Raw genomic sequence first — 17,939 nt, 5'->3', positions numbered from 1 at the left:
ACACCGCCAGGGCAACGAAGGAGTGGCTTCGTAAGAAGCATTTCAAGGTCCTGGAGTGGCCTAGCCAGTCTCCAGATCTCAACCCTATAGAAAACCTTTGGAGGGAGTTGAAAGTCCGTGTTGCCAAGCGAAAAGCCAAAAACATCACTGTTCTAGAGGAGATCTGCATGGAGGAATGGGCCAACATACCAACAACAGTGTGTGGCAACCTTGTGAAGACTTACAGAAAACGTTTGATCTCTGTCATTGCCAACAAAGGATATATCACAAAGTATTGAGATGAAATTTTGTTTCTGACCAAATACTTATTTTCCACCATAATATGCAAATAAAATGAAAAAAAAACAGACAATGTGATTTTCTGGATTTTTTTTCTCAGTTTGTCTCCCATAGTTGAGGTCTACCTATGATGTAAATTACAGACGCCTCTCATCATTTTAAGTGGTGGAACTTGCACTATTGCTGACTGACTAAATACTTTTTTTCCCCACTGTATATTGTTGACTCATAATGTTGTAGCGATGTGTACATAATGCTGCTATGTATTTATTCCTAAGGTGTTGTATAGAAAAACATAGTATTGTTATTAGGTCACTAGATGGAGATATAATAGTGTATATAGTGTAGGATAAGAGTTCAATAGAAAGTTAATAGTTAACATAGGAGGGGTTAGCTGAGGTGTAAGACAGGAAAAGTTCCTCATTAGAGTAAGTCAGGGCTAGGTAGCCCGAAGTGCTCGGGTGGGCTAAATGCCCAATCTACTCAGCACCTCGCAACATTTAAGGAGGAGGCCAGCCATCCAGAATCAGTGGGGCAATTTAGCTACAGATACAGCAGCGGCAACAGCTACAGGAACTTGGGCTACAGGAAAAGTCGCCGTAGCACTACAGGGCAGGTCACTCTCCATGTGGCAGGTCATTGCTTGGGCTGATGCCCACAGATCCGGGGCAAAATGGCTGAGGGAATACCCGTATGCAGTGAAGCTGGCCAGGGAGGATGCTGAGGAGCAATTGGAAACAGTCCGACTCAGGGGCATGTGCAGTGTGACAAGGAGAGGAGTGCAGGGAAAGACGAAGTAATGTGTAAATGTACAAGCTATGAATAATATTGTAATGAATCTGGGTGTGCTGCAAAGTCATGAAAGTAAAGTTTTACGTTTTTAGTTGCACCTGGACTGTGTCTCTGCTTATTCGTTTATTCAGAAGAGGCCAGAGGTGACAATAAAGAATGGAGAACAGGCCCTGACGGCGCAGGGGACGGATAGGCAGGTAAGCTGACAGTGAAGCTTGATTTTTATGTATTGGAAGGACAGGACACACAAGGCCTGATGAACTTAGCCACGACTACGGCCCTGGCTGACCTCTACACAGACATGCTGCACTCTGCTCCTTAGCATCCAAACACTTCCAGCAGGTTCAGACTTATAATATGTGAGCCTGTTCACCCGGTCTTACAGTTATAGGTTATATATAGCTAAAGTTATAGCTACACGGTGACCTAGGGAAAAAAGTTGCAATGCAACATTGCAAGTAATGATACTGAATGGGGTCATGTTACTGACATCTCTACCTGACAGTCTGCAGAAGCCCAATATGCTCCAAGTATGCTCCATTTCTCCACTATTCACTGTCATTACTTGCAGTTGTGGCAGTGTAGGTTACTAGCAGGTGCGTAGGATGCAGTGACGAGCAGGAGGCAGAGCAAGTGTTAACGGGTGTTTTTATACAAGACAAAGCTTTCTCCATGCAGGGAGTTGAAATGTACAAAACGCACAGTAGTATTGCCCGGGCAGATACGTGAAAGTACAGTTTAATGTGGTGACAGCCTGACTTCAGCTGTCAACAATGGTAAACAAAAAAAGCACTGCAAATGGCGGGGAAGGAGAAAAACGTAGGGTTCAACTTATTAGACTCTGTCATCCGGAGGGAGGTTCTTGGAAGATCCCTCGATGGCGCTGCAGATGGCGTGTCACATTGAGGAAGCGGTCCTGAATGAACCGGAGGCACTGTCTCTTGGCGGCGGCGAAGAGTCTGGGAACTTTTGGTGGGCTGCTGTATGTCCGGGTACCAGTGGCTGTTGTTCCAACATATGAGGAGGAGGGATCAGGTTTCAAGGCCGCAGCTGCGGCTGTAGAGTTGAAGTCTCTGACAGGGGTTGTGTCCCTTAAGCTGTCAGCGGTAAAGTGTTGTGCAGTACGGTCAGCGTTTCCTGCCTGTGGTGGCGCAGGGTCGGCATCCAGCAGCGATAAGCAGTCACTGGCACTGTTGCTAGATGCAGGGTAGTACACACTCAAGCGTAGTCTGCCATCTGTTGGTTTTCCCACAGGGAGGGAGCAAACCTTCATCTGCCGCAGCTCCTGTCTTCCCGCCAAAATCCCTGGTCTGTCCCAGTCAGTTTCTCTGTCCCCCTGCAACACAAGTGGCAGTCCCAATGGTTCCAGCCCAGAGACACCGTTGCCTCTATTGTTCCCATCTTTCCTCCCACTGCAGCAGTGCATTGCTATGATTCGGGTAGTAATTGTGATGGCTCAGTTTGGGGTTTCGATCCGGTGACCTGTTACTTCATGGTCGTTTCTTCTGCTCATTGAACTATAGCTCTTTTCCTTCCCTATCCAAATGCTGACTGTTCCTTCGTTCGTATTCTCTCTTCCTAGTTTGCTTCTTTCCAGGTGTTTTCAATTTTCCCACTTTGGCTTGCCCTATCATGTTCTGGGTGGGGCTTTATATGGTATCCCTTCTCTTCACTTCCTTGCTTAGTAAACTCCCGTTGCATTCTTGCAATAAGTTGGTTTGCTTTCTCTCCCTGTGTCATGGATTTACCATGACAGAGAGGGGCCACAAGACTGCGCTGTCTGATTTCTTATACTACTACACTGATTAGAAGTACTTCACCTTCATATTAAACAGTGAAGGTCTCTTCTAGCAGTGCAGGAGTTAATCTGTTCAGTTGAGAGCTCTGGGAAGTGTTTTTGCTTTGATACTCTCAGCTTTTCAGTGTTGGCCACTCCCCTCTGCTTTATATAGTCGCCTCTGGCATGCAAGAATTTTACACTGCCTAGTTCTGCAGTTAGAGGTATTGGTTGTTTGAGGAGGCATGAGGAGGAGTGTTTTTCAGGACACTCTTGCTTGGTGAGTTGTCTGTGTGCATATCCTCATCCTCTCCTATTTGTTTTTTCCTTCCTTTACTTGCTGGTGTTGTTTGTGAGTTCATATTTGTATGATTGGTATTTCCATTTATTCCTGTTTGCCTTCCTGTTTTAGTCTTTCTTGTGTATTCATGTAAACTACAACTCCACACTTCCCTGAGTGAGGAAGGGGACATAAAAGGGTAGATTCAGGAGCTCAGTAAGACATGTGGCCCTGGCGTCTTCACCATCAGAAGTAATCCTGGGAGCAGTTATAGCTAGGGCACCCCTAGCTTTAGTTGTAGGGAAGGAGCCCTTAGCCTTATTAGCCCAAATGCTGATTATTCCTTTGTCCTTATTCTCCCTTCTTGGTTTGCGCCTTTCCAGATGTTTTCCATTATGGTTTGCCCTATCACGTTCTGGGTGGTGCTTTATATAATATTCGTTCTATACACTTCCTTCCTGGTTATATTTCTTGGTGGATGTACATTTAGGAGTTCCGGCTCTTTATCTTAGGGGTTTACCTTGCTGAGTAAACTCCTGTTGTATTGTTGCAGTAAGTTGGTTTGTTTTCCCTCCCAGCACGTTTTCTTTTTATCTGTGTTAAGTTCTTGAAAAGGCTTAATTGTTAAATTTATTTTGGTACTCCTTAACCTTTACTCCTTCAGTTTATTTGAGTGTGTCTTAGTTTCTCACCTTGGGTTCTTTTATCTCTCCTCACACTTTGCTTTCCTTTTGTTGGTAGTTTGTTGCAGCCTCCCTTCTGGTTCCTCAGGAGGTAGGAGAAACCTCTGGATGGCATTTTAGGGAGGCAGGTCCGAGGTGATTTTTTTTCAGTTGTTTGGCTAGGGTCTTTCTAGTCTGCACAGGGGCCAGTTAGTTGTAATCGGGGTGTTTCACTGGTGTGAGTGTGAACACGTTTATAACAGTAATGAAGAAAGCTGATGTGCTGTGCATGTCCACGCTAATTTATGTTTGACTTCTGTCTTGATGGGTTCCCTTTAATCATTTGCAGTTATTAGTTTGTTTGTGTTGAAAAACTTAGGCTAGTTTCACACTAGCGTTTAAACGACGCGTGCACGGCGCCGCTAAGCCACGCCCCCTGCCGGCTCCCTGCCCGCCCCTTCCTGTTATCGCCTCCTCCGAGCGCAGAGGGCTGCATGCGTTATGCGCACCCTATCTTTAGCATAGGGTGCGCAGGCCGTGCGCAACTATGAATATAGTGTGCGCTGCGCATTTTTGAATGTGCGCCGTGCGCGCCAAAATGCAACATGCTGCGTTCGGCGCGCACGGCGCACCTCCAAAAATGCGCAGCGCACGCTATATTCATAGTTGCGCACGGCCTGCGCACCCTATGCTAAAGATAGGGTGCGCATAACGCATGCAGCCCTCTGCGCTCGGAGGAGGCGATAACAGGAAGGGGCGGGCAGGGAGCCGGCAGGGGGCGTGGCTTAGCGGCGCCGTGCGCGCGTCGTTTAAACGCTAGTGTGAAACTAGCCTTAACTGAATTTTTGTTTTTAAAGCCATATTTTTATAGCATTTTTTCAAAAGAGTATTACAGTAAAATCAAGTGCATATACTGAACAGCAAATGAGCAGAATGAGTGTACACATGTGTATGAGATCGGAGACATTGGAGTGTTGATAACATTAAGAAATCCTAATGAAATGAGTCAAGTGTGACAATTTTGATTAGCAAAACATCAAAGCAATATGACATTAAATTACAGAGAATAGTTCATGGGAGTAAAACTGGGAAAGTTGAACAGTTTCTAGGGATGACAGGGAGGCAGCAGAGCCATATGATGTTATTTTAAAAGGTTGGAAAAACCCCACTGAAGGAGTTCAAGACTTAATATAGGAATTACATCTACCCAAGAGGAAAATGCATGAAAATGTCAGGGTTTCCATATCTTTTGACCTTTTTTCAAGATTCTCCATGTCAGGACTGTTACTGTGCATCCGTGAGCCAGTTTTTTCCATATGCGGTTGATGGTCTTGTTTCCAAGAAAAAACCTGCAAACAACTTCTTTATTGACTGACTTAACAGTGTGTCTCAGTGGTTATTTATCAGATTATTGATGAAATGATTACGTTATAAATTTATATCCAAAATAGGTGGGCTCCAGAGCACATACAGTACACCAATTATTTTACCTTGTCAATTTTAGGGTTGCCACTGAAAAAGTAGTATGGTAGCCAGAGACTATGCAACATATGTGTCTGACTTCTAGTTATTGCACCAATAAACATACTTTGACCCCTTTCCGATGTTGCGCATAATAGTACGCCCACATCAGATTCCCCTTGTTTGATGCAGCCTCCGGTGTTGAGTCACATTTCCGTGCACATGTCAGCTTATCTATACAGCTGACATGAGCCCGCAACAGCAGCATGTGGAATCGAGATCCACCCGCTGCTGTTAAATAGTTAAATGCCACTGTCAATTTCAGACAGCAGCATTTAACTCGCCACACTTGGAATTTGTTTCCCATTTTCCAGTACATGATATGTTAAAACCAATGGTGTCATTCAAAAGTACAACTTTTCCTTCAAAAAACAAGCCCTCACATGGCCATATTGATGAAAAAATAAAAAGTAAAAAACAAAAATGCAAAAACTGAAATATCTCTTTTCGTTAAGGGGTTAAGCGGCTCCTGTCATGTCCGATAATGCTATTAATCTGCAGATATAGGTTTAATATGCAGGTTAACCCCTTTCTGACATCGGGTGTAAATGCACGCCGATGTTGGACCCCCCTTCCTTTGATGTGGGCTCCGGCGGTGAGCCCACATCTTTTCTGACACATGTCAGCTGTTTTGAACAGCTGACATGTGCCTGAAACAGTCACGGGTAGAAACACCATCCACCTGCGGCTATTAATCTGTTAAATGCCTCTGTAAAACTCTGACAGTGGCATTTATTTAACATGCGCTTCTGGAAATCTGCCCACCGGTGGCTTGACAACCAGAGGTCTTTTGGTTGTCAGTGCCGGATTGCTATGAGAGCCACCTGGTGGTCGGCGATCATAGCAAATCAGCAATTCTGCTACATACAGGTGATCTGATCATTGGCTGTATGTAGCAGAGCCAATTGGGTTATGGCAGCTTCTAGTCTCCCCATTCCAAATAAAACAATAAAAAAATAAAACATACACATATTTGGTAATGCCGCATTCATTAACCTGATCGTTAAACAGCGTAGCGAGAAAAAAAGTCAAAACGAAAGAATTAAGTTTTTTTGGTCGCCGTGATATTGCATTAACCCCTTCCCGACATTTGACGTGTTATCCCATCCATGTATCCTGGGCCTTAATGCCCATGGACGGGATAGTATGTCATAGAGATCAGTTGCGCTCACGGGGAGAGAGCAGCTGATCACAGCCGAGTGTCAGCTGATTATCACAGCTGACACCCGGCACTATATGTGCCAGGAGCGGTCTAGCACATTAACCCCCGGCACACTGCGATCAAACATGATCGCAGTGTTCCGGGGGCATAGGGAAGCATTGCGCAGAGAGGGGGGATGTGATCGCACTGTTCTGAGGGCCTCCTCCCTGCAGGCCGCTGGATCCAAGATGGCCACGGGGTCCTTCCGGGTCCTGCAGGGAGGTGGCTTCTCAGTGCCTGCTGAGAACAGGCGCTGTGAAGCCTCCTACACTGCCTGTCAGATCACTGATCTGACAGTGCTGTGCAAAGTGTCAGATCAGCGATCTGGCTTTATATAGTAATGTCCCACCCTGGGACAATGTAGTAAAGTAAAAAAAAAAAAAAATTAACATGTGAAAACGTTATCTTGTCCCACAAAAAACGAGCTACCATACAGCATCATCAATGAAAAAATAAAAAAGTTATAGCTCGCAGAATAAAACAATGCAAAAATAATTATTTTTTATATAAAATTGATTTTATTATATAAAAGCGCCAAAGCATAAAATAATGATATAAATGAGGTATCGCTGTAATCATATTGACCCGAAGAATAAAACCGCTTTATCAATTTTACCACACGCGGAATGGTGTAAACGCCCCCCCCAAAAGAAATTCATGAATTGCTGATTTTTGTTCATTCTGCGTCCCAAAAATCGGAATAAAAAGCGATCAAAAAATATCATGTGCCTGAAAATGGTAGCAATAATAACGTCAACTCATCTCGCAAAAATAAGACCTCACATGACTCTGTGGGCCAAAATATGGAAAAATTATAGCTCTCAAAATGTGGTGATGCAAAAACTATTATTTTGCAACAAAAAGCATCTTTTAGCGTGTGACAGCTGCCAAACATAAAAACCTGGTATATATAATAAATCAAACCCACCTTTATCACCCCCTTAGTTAAGGAAAAATAATAAAATTATTCTGCGTTGAAAAAGTCAAACAGTGCTCCTTCCCTTCCAAGCTCTGCCATGCATCAAAACAGTGGTTTACCCCCACATATGGGGTATCAGCGTACTCATGACAAATTGCACAATAACTTTTGGAGTCCTGTTTCCCTTGGGAATATAACAATTGGGGGTGAAAAGATCATTTTTGTGGAAAAAAAATATGATTTTTTTAATTTTACAGCTGTACATTATAAACTTCTGTGAAGCACTTGGGGGTTCAAAGTTCTCACCGCACATCTAGATAAGTTCCTTGGGGGGTCTAGTTTCCAAAATAGGGTCACACATCAGGGGCTCTCCAAACGCGTCATATGTCAATTCCAGCCAATTTTGGTTTAAAAAGTCAAATGGCGCTCCTTCCCTTCCGTGCTCTGCCATGCGCCGAAACAGTGGGTCTCCCCCACATATAGGGTATCAGCGTACTCAGGACAAATTGCACAATAACTTTTGGGGTCCAATTTCTCCTGTTACCATTGGTAAAATAAAAAAAATGGACCTGAATTAATTTTTTTGTGAAAAAAAGTTAAATGTTCATTTTTTTAAGCATTCAAAAAATTCCTGTGAAGCACTTGAAGGGTTAATAAACTTATTGAATCTGGTTTTGAGCACCTTGAGGGGTGCAGTTTTTAGAATGTTGTCACTTTTGGGTATTTTCTATCATATAGACCCCAGAAATATGACTTCAAATGTGATGTGGTCCCTAAAAAAATGGTGTTGTAAAAATGAGAAATCGCTGGTCAACTTTTAACCCTTATAACTTCCTAACGAAAAAAAATTTGGTTCCAAAATTGTGCTGATGTAAAGTAAACATGTGGGGAATGTTACTTATTAAGTACCGTATATACTCGTGTATAAGCCGAGATTTTCATCCCATTTTTTGGGGCTTAAAGTCCCCCTCTCGACTTATACACGAGTCATATGTGGGGGTGTCAGAGACCATACTCCCCTCTCCTGGTACGGTCTCTGCAGCCCCCCTGCTTCCCCCATAATCTCAGTGTCCCAGCTGTTCCTGCATTCAGCAGTCATGTGGTAACGCTCATTAAACTCATGAATATGCACATATTTAATGAGCGGCTGTGGTACCACGTGACCGCTGAATGCAGGAACAGCCTGGGACGCTGATATCATGCTGGAAGCAGGGGATGAAGAGACCGGGCGCCAGGAGGGGGGTGGTGAGTATGACGGGGAGCAGAGCAATACTTGCCGCTCCCCGTTCCATCGCTGTCTCCGGGTCCTCTGGCTGTGACATTTAGCAGAGGGCGCGGTGACGTAGTCAGTACACGCCCTCTGCTAATGTCACTGCACAGGACCCGGGAAACAGCAATGGAACCGGGAATGCTAAATATAGCCAGTGCCGGGGGCCTGAGCCAGCGGCTACACCGGCACCTGGCCCCCAACGACGGAGAGGTGAGTATGTCTTTCTTTTTCTTTTGTTTATAGCAGCAGCGGCAGCAGCATATGGGGGGTATTTTTTGTATGGAGCTTCTACTTGGGGCACCATTAACCCCTGTGCAGCATATTGGTGTATTTATATATGGAGCTTCTACTTGGGTCACCAATAACCCCTGTGCAGCATATGGGGTGTATTTTTTGTATGGAGCATCTACTTGGGCCACCATTAACCCTTGTGCATCATATGGGGGTATTGATGTATGGAGCTTCTACTTGGCCACCATTATCCCATGTGCATCATATGGGGGTATTGATGTATGGAGCATCTACTTGGGTCACCATTATCCCTTGTGCAGCATATGGGGGGTATTTATGTATGGAGCATCTACTTGGGCCACCATTAACCCTTGTGCAGCATATGGGGGTATCTATGTATGGAGCTTCTAAGTGGGACACCATTAACCCTTGTGCAGCAATATATGGGGGTAATTATCCTTGGAGCATCTTGTTGGGCCACCATTAACCCCTTTGCAGCATTTCATGGGGATATTTATCTATGGAGCATCTTTTTGGATCACCACTAAGCCTTGTGCAGCACCACCCTCGGCTTATACACGAGTCTATAAGTTTTCCCAGTTTTTTGTGGCAAAATTAAGGGGGTCGGCTTATACGGGGGTCGGCTTATACATGAGTATATACTGTACGTGTTTTCACAAATAAACGCATGTTATATCAAAGAAATTTTACCACTAACATGAAGTAAAATATGTCACGAGAAAACAATGTCAGAATCACCAGGATCCTTGGAAGCGTTCTAGAGTTATGACCTCATAAAGGGACAGTGGTCAGAATTGTAAAAATTGGCCCGGTCTTTAATGTGCAAACCACCCTTGGGGGTTAAGGGGTTAAAATGCAATAATGGGTGATCAAAAGATCCTGTCTGCACCAAAATGGTATCATTAGAAATGTCAGCTCGGCGCACAAAAAATAAGCCCTCACTCAGCCCGAGATCACAAAAAATGGAGACGCTACGGGTATCAGAAAATGGCACAATTTATTTTATTTTAATAAAGTTTTTTTCACCACTTAGATAAACAAAGAACCTAGACATGGTTGGTGTCTATGAACGTGTAATGACCTGGAGAATCATAATGGCAGGTCAGTTTTAGCATATAGTAAACCTAGTAAAAAAGCAAAACAAAACACAAGTGTGGGATTGCACTTTTTTAAAAATTTCTGTTTTCGAGTACACAACATGGTAAAACCAATGGAGTCATTCAAAAGTACAACTTGTACTGCAAAAAACAAGCGCTCACATGGCCATTTTGACCAAAAAATACAAAAAATTATGGCTCTGGGAAAAAGTGGAGCAAAAAATGAAAATGCAAAACCAAAAAATACCTCTGGTCGTTAAGAGGTTAATAGCGTTATGAATGTGCCTATGCACTGTACTGAAAGTTGCCAGTTTCCAGTCATGCATGCCAATTGCAGTCACTGCTCACAGCAATGAGAACGGCAGTTGTAGGAATGCACCACACTGAATGGCAGCTGGCTTTGTAATTAAGTAAAAAGAGGAAATGTTCCAGCTTTTGGTAAAATTTTCAGAGTAATCTTTATTACATCAAAAAACAATTGAAAATATAATGGACAGGAGCAAGCAATGCGTTTCGAACACAGTTCTTCTTTATCACGCTTGATAAAGAACAACTGTGTACGAAACGCGTCGCTGAAACATTTCCTCTTTTTCCTGCAATTGCTCATGGTTCCGTGCACTCTGGACTCCTACAAATTTCAACAGTGAGCTGGTATTATCCTTTCTGTTCTCTGCAATTATGCACTGCATAGCCGGCTGTCAGTTACTGCTAAGGCGTCCTTTCAGCCATTGTTTTTTCTTGAGTGCCTGCATGACTGTAAGTCGGCAACTCCTGGGAGAAATAATAAAATTAATTTTCTCCTGGGTGCCACACTTTCAGTACTGTGGCCGGGCACCTTCATAATGCTACTAACGTGCACACTAACACTGTATCTGAAGCTTAATAGCAGTATGGGACATGAAAGATACTCTTTAAGAAATGTCTCCAGCAATAGTTTATGGACCTTCTGGGTTGTATTTTATAAGATTTTCCTTGACTTGGCATTAGGAAGTGGTAAATGTGAATTGGCTTCCTATTCATTAGGGTGAGGTATGCTCTGGAATCAGTCTTCATGAAGCTGGCATGCAGAATGGAGATTATTAGGCCTAGTACATATGGGACAAACCTGCATATGTGTTTAAATTTTTTAAAGGTAAAACTTGAATAGTAAATCCCATAAATGCCTTTATAGGTCTTGTGACAGAAGAACTGATATGGGCCCAGGCTAATGGAAAGTTTGTGGACCACAAAATAAGTACCGGTAGAAGCTTTTCTTTGATTTAAGCTTGCAGTCTAGAAAACGTTTCTCAAAAAAGCCTTCCAGAATTAAGAATTATGCTAAATTTTATGGAATAAAAATATAAAACATAATGTAGATTATGTTATATTGTTAGACACAGAATCTTTATTCATCCAAAACAGTGTGAACTTGGAGAGTAATGAAAAGAATCTTTGGATTATCAACTGTTTTATAGTTACAATGCTGTAAAACTTGGAAGAAAACTTGTATTGCTTTCTTTAGCTTTGGACTTCCCAGAATTAGGATGACAGACTGTGCTGGGGAGTAGATGTAGATGACCATCAAGCAAACACAAAATCCAACACTGCTTGGAGGAAAAAGGTCCACAAACATTATGATCTCTGAGATGTAGAATGATAGATAGAGTACTAGAAGCCAGCCAACCGTCCTAGCTGCTCTTTCTCTAGCTTCTGTTCGTGGTCGTGGACTTACGGAACTGTTACTGTTTTCAAGGTTCTTACTATTAGTCCTAAGTGATTTAAGAATTAGGCAATTGGAAATTCCCACAAGAATTAAAGGGATTGAGCAGCCTATAATATTGCTGGATAGCAAGTAGGCAATGCTCAATTTCGGTACATTGCTTTCCAAACTCTGGTTAGTAGGTGCACCCTCATTTGGAAATTCTCTGTATGTACTCCATACAGCTGGAACACTAATAGCCACAGATGTAAGAGCAGTAGCCACAAGGAAACACGGAACCAATTTTGGGATTTCTAATTTGAGGCGTACCAAGAAAGGGTTTGTGAATATGACTATTTGTAGACAGTAATAAACACAGAGACAGACTGTGAACCAGAAACTTGCATAGACAGGAAGAAATAATAAGGCATTAAAAGTGGCATAGACTTCATCTGAATAGTACAGGTCGCTCCACAGAAGGCTTAGAAAGTCATTTGCCGTCATGACAATTTGAAATGTGATGTTGGACAGACCGAGTGTCACCAGAATTAAGTCAGAAGAGCCGAGACTCTTGCCTTTCACCTTTTCCATAAGATTAACTGACACAATGACACAGTTCGTGAAGATTCCCAAAGTGGTGGTAACTCCCAAGATAGCCATGGATGTGAGGACAAAAACAGATGTCATAATTTGTGCTATAACATTAGCTTTCCTTCAAGCTGCAAAGAAACATTGGAAAGTTCAGTCTATCTCATTAGTTAAATACTTTTTATATACAGTGGGGAAAAAAAGTATTTAGTCAGTCAGCAATAGTGCAAGTTCCACCACTTAAAAAGATGAGAGGCGTTTGTAATTTACATCATAGGTAGACCTCAACTATGGGAGACAAACTGAGAAAAAAAAATCCAGAAAATCACATTGTCTGTTTTGTTTTTCATTTTATTTGCATATTATGGTGGAAAATAAGTATTTGGTCAGAAACAAAATTTCATCTCAATACTTTGTTATATATCCTTTGTTGGCAATGACAGAGGTCAAACGTTTTCTGTAAGTCTTCACAAGGTTGCCACACACTGTTGTTGGTATGTTGGCCCATTCCTCCATGCAGATCTCCTCTAGAGAAGTGATGTTTTTGGCTTTTCACTTGGCAACACGGACTTCCAACTCCCTCCAAAGGTTTTCTATAGGGTTGAGATCTGGAGACTGGCTAGGCCACTCCAGGACCTTGAAATGCTTCTTACGAAGCCACTCCTTCATTGCCCTGGCGGTGTGCTTTGGATCATTGTCATGTTGAAAGACCCAGCCACGTTTCATCTTCAATGCCCTTGCTGATGGAAGGAGGTTTACACTCAAAATCTCACGATACATGGCCCCATTCATTCTTTCATGTACCCGGATCAGTCGTCCTGGCCCCTTTGCAGAGAAACAGCCCCAAAGCATGATGTTTCCACCACCATGCTTTACAGTAGGTATGGTGTTTGATGGATGCAACTCAGTATTCTTTTTCCTCCAAACACGACAAGTTGTGTTTCTACCAAACAGTTCCAGTTTGGTTTCATCAGACCATAGGACATTCTCCCAAAACTCCTCTGGATCATCCAAATGCTCTCCAGCAAACTTCAGACGGGCCCGGACATGTACAGGCTTAAGCAGTGGGACACGTCTGGCACTGCAGGATCTGAGTCCATGGTGGTAGTGTGTTACTTATGGTAGGCCTTGTTACATTGGTCCCAGCTCTCTGCAGTTCATTCACTAGGTCCCCCCGCGTGGTTCTGGGATTTTTGCTCACCGTTCTGTGATCATTCTGACCCCACGGGGTGGGATTTTGCGTGGAGCACCAGATCGAGGGAGATTATCAGTGGTCTTGTATGTCTTCCATTTTCTAATTATTGCTCCCACAGTTGATTTCTTCACTCCAAGCTGGTTGGCTATTGCAGATTCAGTCTTCCCAGCCTGGTGCAGGGCTACAATTTTGTTTCTGGTGTCCTTTGACAGCTCTTTGGTCTTCACCATAGTGGAGTTTGGAGTCAGACTGTTTGAGGGTGTGCACAGGTGTCTTTTTATACTGATAACAAGTTTAAACAGGTGCCATTACTACAGGTAATGAGTGGAGGAAAGAGGAGACTCTTAAAGAAGAAGTTACAGGTCTGTGAGAGCCAGAAATCTTGATTGCTTGTTTCTGACCAAATACTTATTTTCCACCATAATATGCAAATAAAATGAAAAAAAAACAGACAATGTGATTTTCTGGATTTTTTTTTCTCAATTTGTCTCCCATAGTTGAGGTCTACCTATGATGTAAATTACAGACGCCTCTCATCTTTTTAAGTGGTGGAACTTGCACTATTGCTGACTGACTAAATACTTTTTTTCCCCACTGTATATGATACACAAATAATACATGTATTTTATAAACCTTTCCGACATGGACAAGCTTTGTAGTTATGGTTTGTTTAAACTACATATAAAATAAGCCTCCAATAGCAAAGACACCTCAACTGCCAGTGTACCAATTTCCTGTCCAAATCAGATCATGCAGCAAAAATTTATTATAGTTCATTACTACCCAAAAGATAGCTGAAAAGTGCCATAGGAAAACTATAAAAAATTACCAAATGAGAAAAGGTGCTGAATATTCCTAAGATAACAATACCAAAGGATAAAATATGGCATAATTGTATATCTGCCAGAAGATGCCAATCTCAAAAACTCAACAAGGATGGTAGTAATGAGAGCTCTTAAATCTTATCGAGCTTTAAGTACCTAAAAAGGGCAAGGATGTGTATACAAATCAGGTGCCCATGTGTATTTACCAGCCACAGTTTTATGGATTGGAAAGAGATAGTCACTGTTGATAAAAATAACGTGATATATGTCATAGTTTTCCATAACTAGGGTTCGGCAGAGCTGCGGAGGGCTGCGTAGTTCCTCTGTGAATCTCCGCCCACTGCTGCACCTCCTCCTTTCAACTCCGCCTACATTTGCATGCGGACTGCGTACCTATCTTTAACATTGGGTACGCAGGCCATGCGGATGTATGCGGATGCTTCTGCATGCGTTGTTTTGACACTGCGTTGACCTGCGTCGAACGCAACATGTTGCATTTTGTTGCTGTCGCCGCAGCATCAAAACGATGCATGCGGACTCATCCACATACATCCGCATGGCCTGTGCACCCAATGTTAAAGATAGGTACTCAGGCCGCATGCAGACGTAGGTGGAGCTGAACGGAGGAGGTTCGGCAGTGGGCGGAGGAACTATGCAGCCCTCTGCAGCTCTGACGAACGCTAGTGTGAAACTATCCTAAAACAGTCAGTCAAAGAACATTTATGAAACTTATGAAAAACTAGCTGAAGAGCCCGGCTTTGCCTGGGCATTGTAACCAACTGTGGTTAGTTATAACAAATTATAATGATTATATTGCACAAAAAACATTTCACATCATATATTCAACACTACAGATTTGCAACACAAATTAACTAAACGATTACCCAAGTATTGATAGTATTTTATTTTCAACTCATTCAAGAGCCTTTTGATAAACAATATTTTTGGTTTTTCCTTTCGGTGCAAAGATGAACAGATTTTTGGCAGTTCCAACTCTTGAACAGATCACGTAAAGTTGACCATGAGAAAAGCATGGAGATTGCAAATCGATCCCTACTACTTTCAAGGACTGTCCCTGAGCATTGTTAATGGACATTGCAAATAGCAGTTGAACCGGAAACTGGAGGCATTTAAAGTAAAAAAACAAATCAGATGGAATGAGTGGAATTCTTGGAATGAAAATGTCCTCTCCTTTGGCAAATCCTGTTTCTGAGCTGTATATCTAACCCTATCCTGTGTGATAATGTCTGCTGAGCTGTGTACCTAATCCTCTCCTGTGTGATACTTTCTGCAGAGCTATGTATCTAATCCTATCGTGTGTTACTGACTGCTCAGTCGTGTATCTAATCCTATTCTGTGTGATACTGACTGCTGAGCAGTGTATCTAATCCTATCCTGTGTGATACCATCTGTTGAGCCGTGTATCTTACCCTATCCTGTGTGATACTGACTGCTGAGCTGTGTACCTAATCCTATCATGTGTGTTACTGACTGCTCAGCCATGTATCTAATCCTATCCTGAGTGATACTGACTGCTGAGCCGTGTATCTAATCCTGTTCTGTGTGATACTGTCTGCTGAGCCGTGTATCTAATACTATTCTGTGTGATAGTGTGTGCTGAGCCATGTATCTATTCCTATCCTGTGTAATACTGACTGCTGAGCTGTGTATCTAATCCTATCCTGTGTGATACTGTCTGCTGAGCCATGTATCTATTCCTATCCTGTGTGATACTGACTGCTGAGCTGTGTATCTAATCCTATCCTGTGTGATACTGACTGCTGAGCTGTGTATCTAATCCTATCCTGAGTGATACTGACTGCTGAGCCCTGTATATAATCCTATCCTGTTTGATACTGACTGCTGAGCCATGTATCTAATCCTATCCTGTGTGATACTGACTGCTGAGCCGTGTATATAATCCTATCCTGTTTGATACTGACTGCTGAGCCATGTGTCTAATCCTCTCCTGTGTGATACTGACTGCTGAGCTGTGTATCTAATCATATCCTGTGTGATACTGACTGCTGAGCCCTGTATATAATCCTATCCTGTTTGATACTGACTGCTGAGCCATGTATCTAATGCTATCCTGTGTGATACTGTCTGCTGAGCCATGTATCTAATGCTATCCTGTGTGATACTGACTGCTGAGCTGTGTATCTAATCCTATCCTGTGTGATACTGACTGCTGAGCCCTGTATATAATCCTATCCTGTTTGATACTGACTGCTGAGCCATGTATCTAATCCTATTCTGTGTGATACTGTCTGCTGAGCTGTGTATCTAATCCTATCCTGTGTGATACTGACTGCTGAGCCGTGTATCTATTCCTATCCTGTGTGATACTGACTGCTGTGCTGTGTATCTAATCCTATCCTGTGTGATACTGACTGCTGAGCTGTGTATCTAATCCTATCCTGTGTGATACTGACTGCTGAACTGTATATCTAATCCTATCCTGTGTGATACTGACTGCTGAGCCGTCTATCTAATGCTATCCTGTGTGATACTGAGTGCTGAGCTGTGTATCTAATCCTATTCTGTGTGATACTGACTGCTGAGCCGTGTATCTAATCCTATCCTGTGTGATACTGGGCTCCCCCTGCAGTCTATGTCAGAGGGTGGTCTGTGTTGGCAAGGTAATAAATTGTGTTACTTCCAGCTTTACAGAAGGACGATAACACCATAGAAATGATAAGAATAATAGGCCTCAAGAAAACTGTTGCTGATAGCAACCAATCACAGCTCATTTTTCATCTTTTAAACAGCTCTGGGACAGCGTGGCATGTTATGAGCTCATTTTCTGCTCCACCACTTGAGAGTTCCCCTTCCGTTCTCCCTCTGGTGGTGACAGGAGGTAGAGAGGTTGGCTTAAGTGGTAGTGATCTGCCACCTGGTGAGGAAGATGACGATTGGATCTCTGGAGGATCAGAATGGATATAAGACAGCCAAATCCCTATCCTAGTGCTTTTGATTCAGTCTGCTTCTCAGGTCTAGGACTCCAGTTCCAATCTTCCCAAGAAAAGTTTGTTTTTTTGCTAATGTTAACACTTGCTCTTGTTGGTCATTTCAGTTTTTTGTGTGGCAAGCCAGCCCGGCTGGGCTGTGCTGAATTTCCACACTTATTTGCCAAATGTCTTTTTTTGTCCCTTATTGGATTGACCTCGTTTTGCGCTGTCTCAGAATATTTCAGAGTGCTGATATAGTGGGAGAAGTCTAGTGACTTCAGGGTTTATTTTGCTATCAGTTGTGTTGGACATTTTTGTAGGGTTTTTTTTGGCAGATTGCAGACAGTATCTTTCCTTTCCTGTCCTCTCTAGTTAGTTTGGCCCCATCATTTGCTCAGCCTATTTTCCTGCCTTTGTTTGTGTTTTCATCTTGTTTAACCGTCAATACATGTGGGGGGCTGTCTCTCCTTTGGGGTCTGCTCTGGGGCAGTTAGTTTTCCTCTTTTCCTGCTTTAAGGCTTATTTAGTTCTCCGGTTGTGACGAGGCGTCTAGGACCACCGTAGGAAGGCTCCACGACTGCTGCTAGTTGCGTGTTAGGATCAGGGGTCTGCAGTCTGCATAGTTACCAACCTCTTTAGTTTTCTGAGACTTA

General features: G+C 42.9%; 1 protein-coding gene across 1 annotated transcript; it reads right to left on the bottom strand.

Annotated features, from left to right (window-relative positions):
- Positions 1 to 11,434: 11,434 nt before the first annotated feature.
- LOC141089223 (taste receptor type 2 member 40-like) lies at positions 11,435 to 12,415 on the bottom strand. The gene has a single exon (XM_073575545.1). It carries the CDS (start codon positions 12,413 to 12,415, stop codon positions 11,435 to 11,437), a length of 981 nt encoding a protein of 326 aa, XP_073431646.1.
- Between the last annotated feature and the right edge of the window lie 5,524 nt (positions 12,416 to 17,939).

Source organism: Dendrobates tinctorius, unplaced genomic scaffold (assembly GCF_039654945.1).
Source record: "Dendrobates tinctorius isolate UK_male_01 unplaced genomic scaffold, ASM3965494v1 ptg000044l, whole genome shotgun sequence".
In the NCBI taxonomy this organism is placed as follows: domain Eukaryota; kingdom Metazoa; phylum Chordata; class Amphibia; order Anura; family Dendrobatidae; genus Dendrobates; species Dendrobates tinctorius.
The sequence above is the reverse complement of the archived record's forward strand: the minus strand, read 5'-3'. Positions and strand labels throughout refer to the sequence as shown.

Bases quoted from the DNA above. Each gene is read 5' to 3' on its own strand.
- LOC141089223 (XM_073575545.1), bottom strand. From the start codon at position 12,415: ATGACATCTGTTTTTGTCCTCACATCCATGGCTATCTTGGGAGTTACC.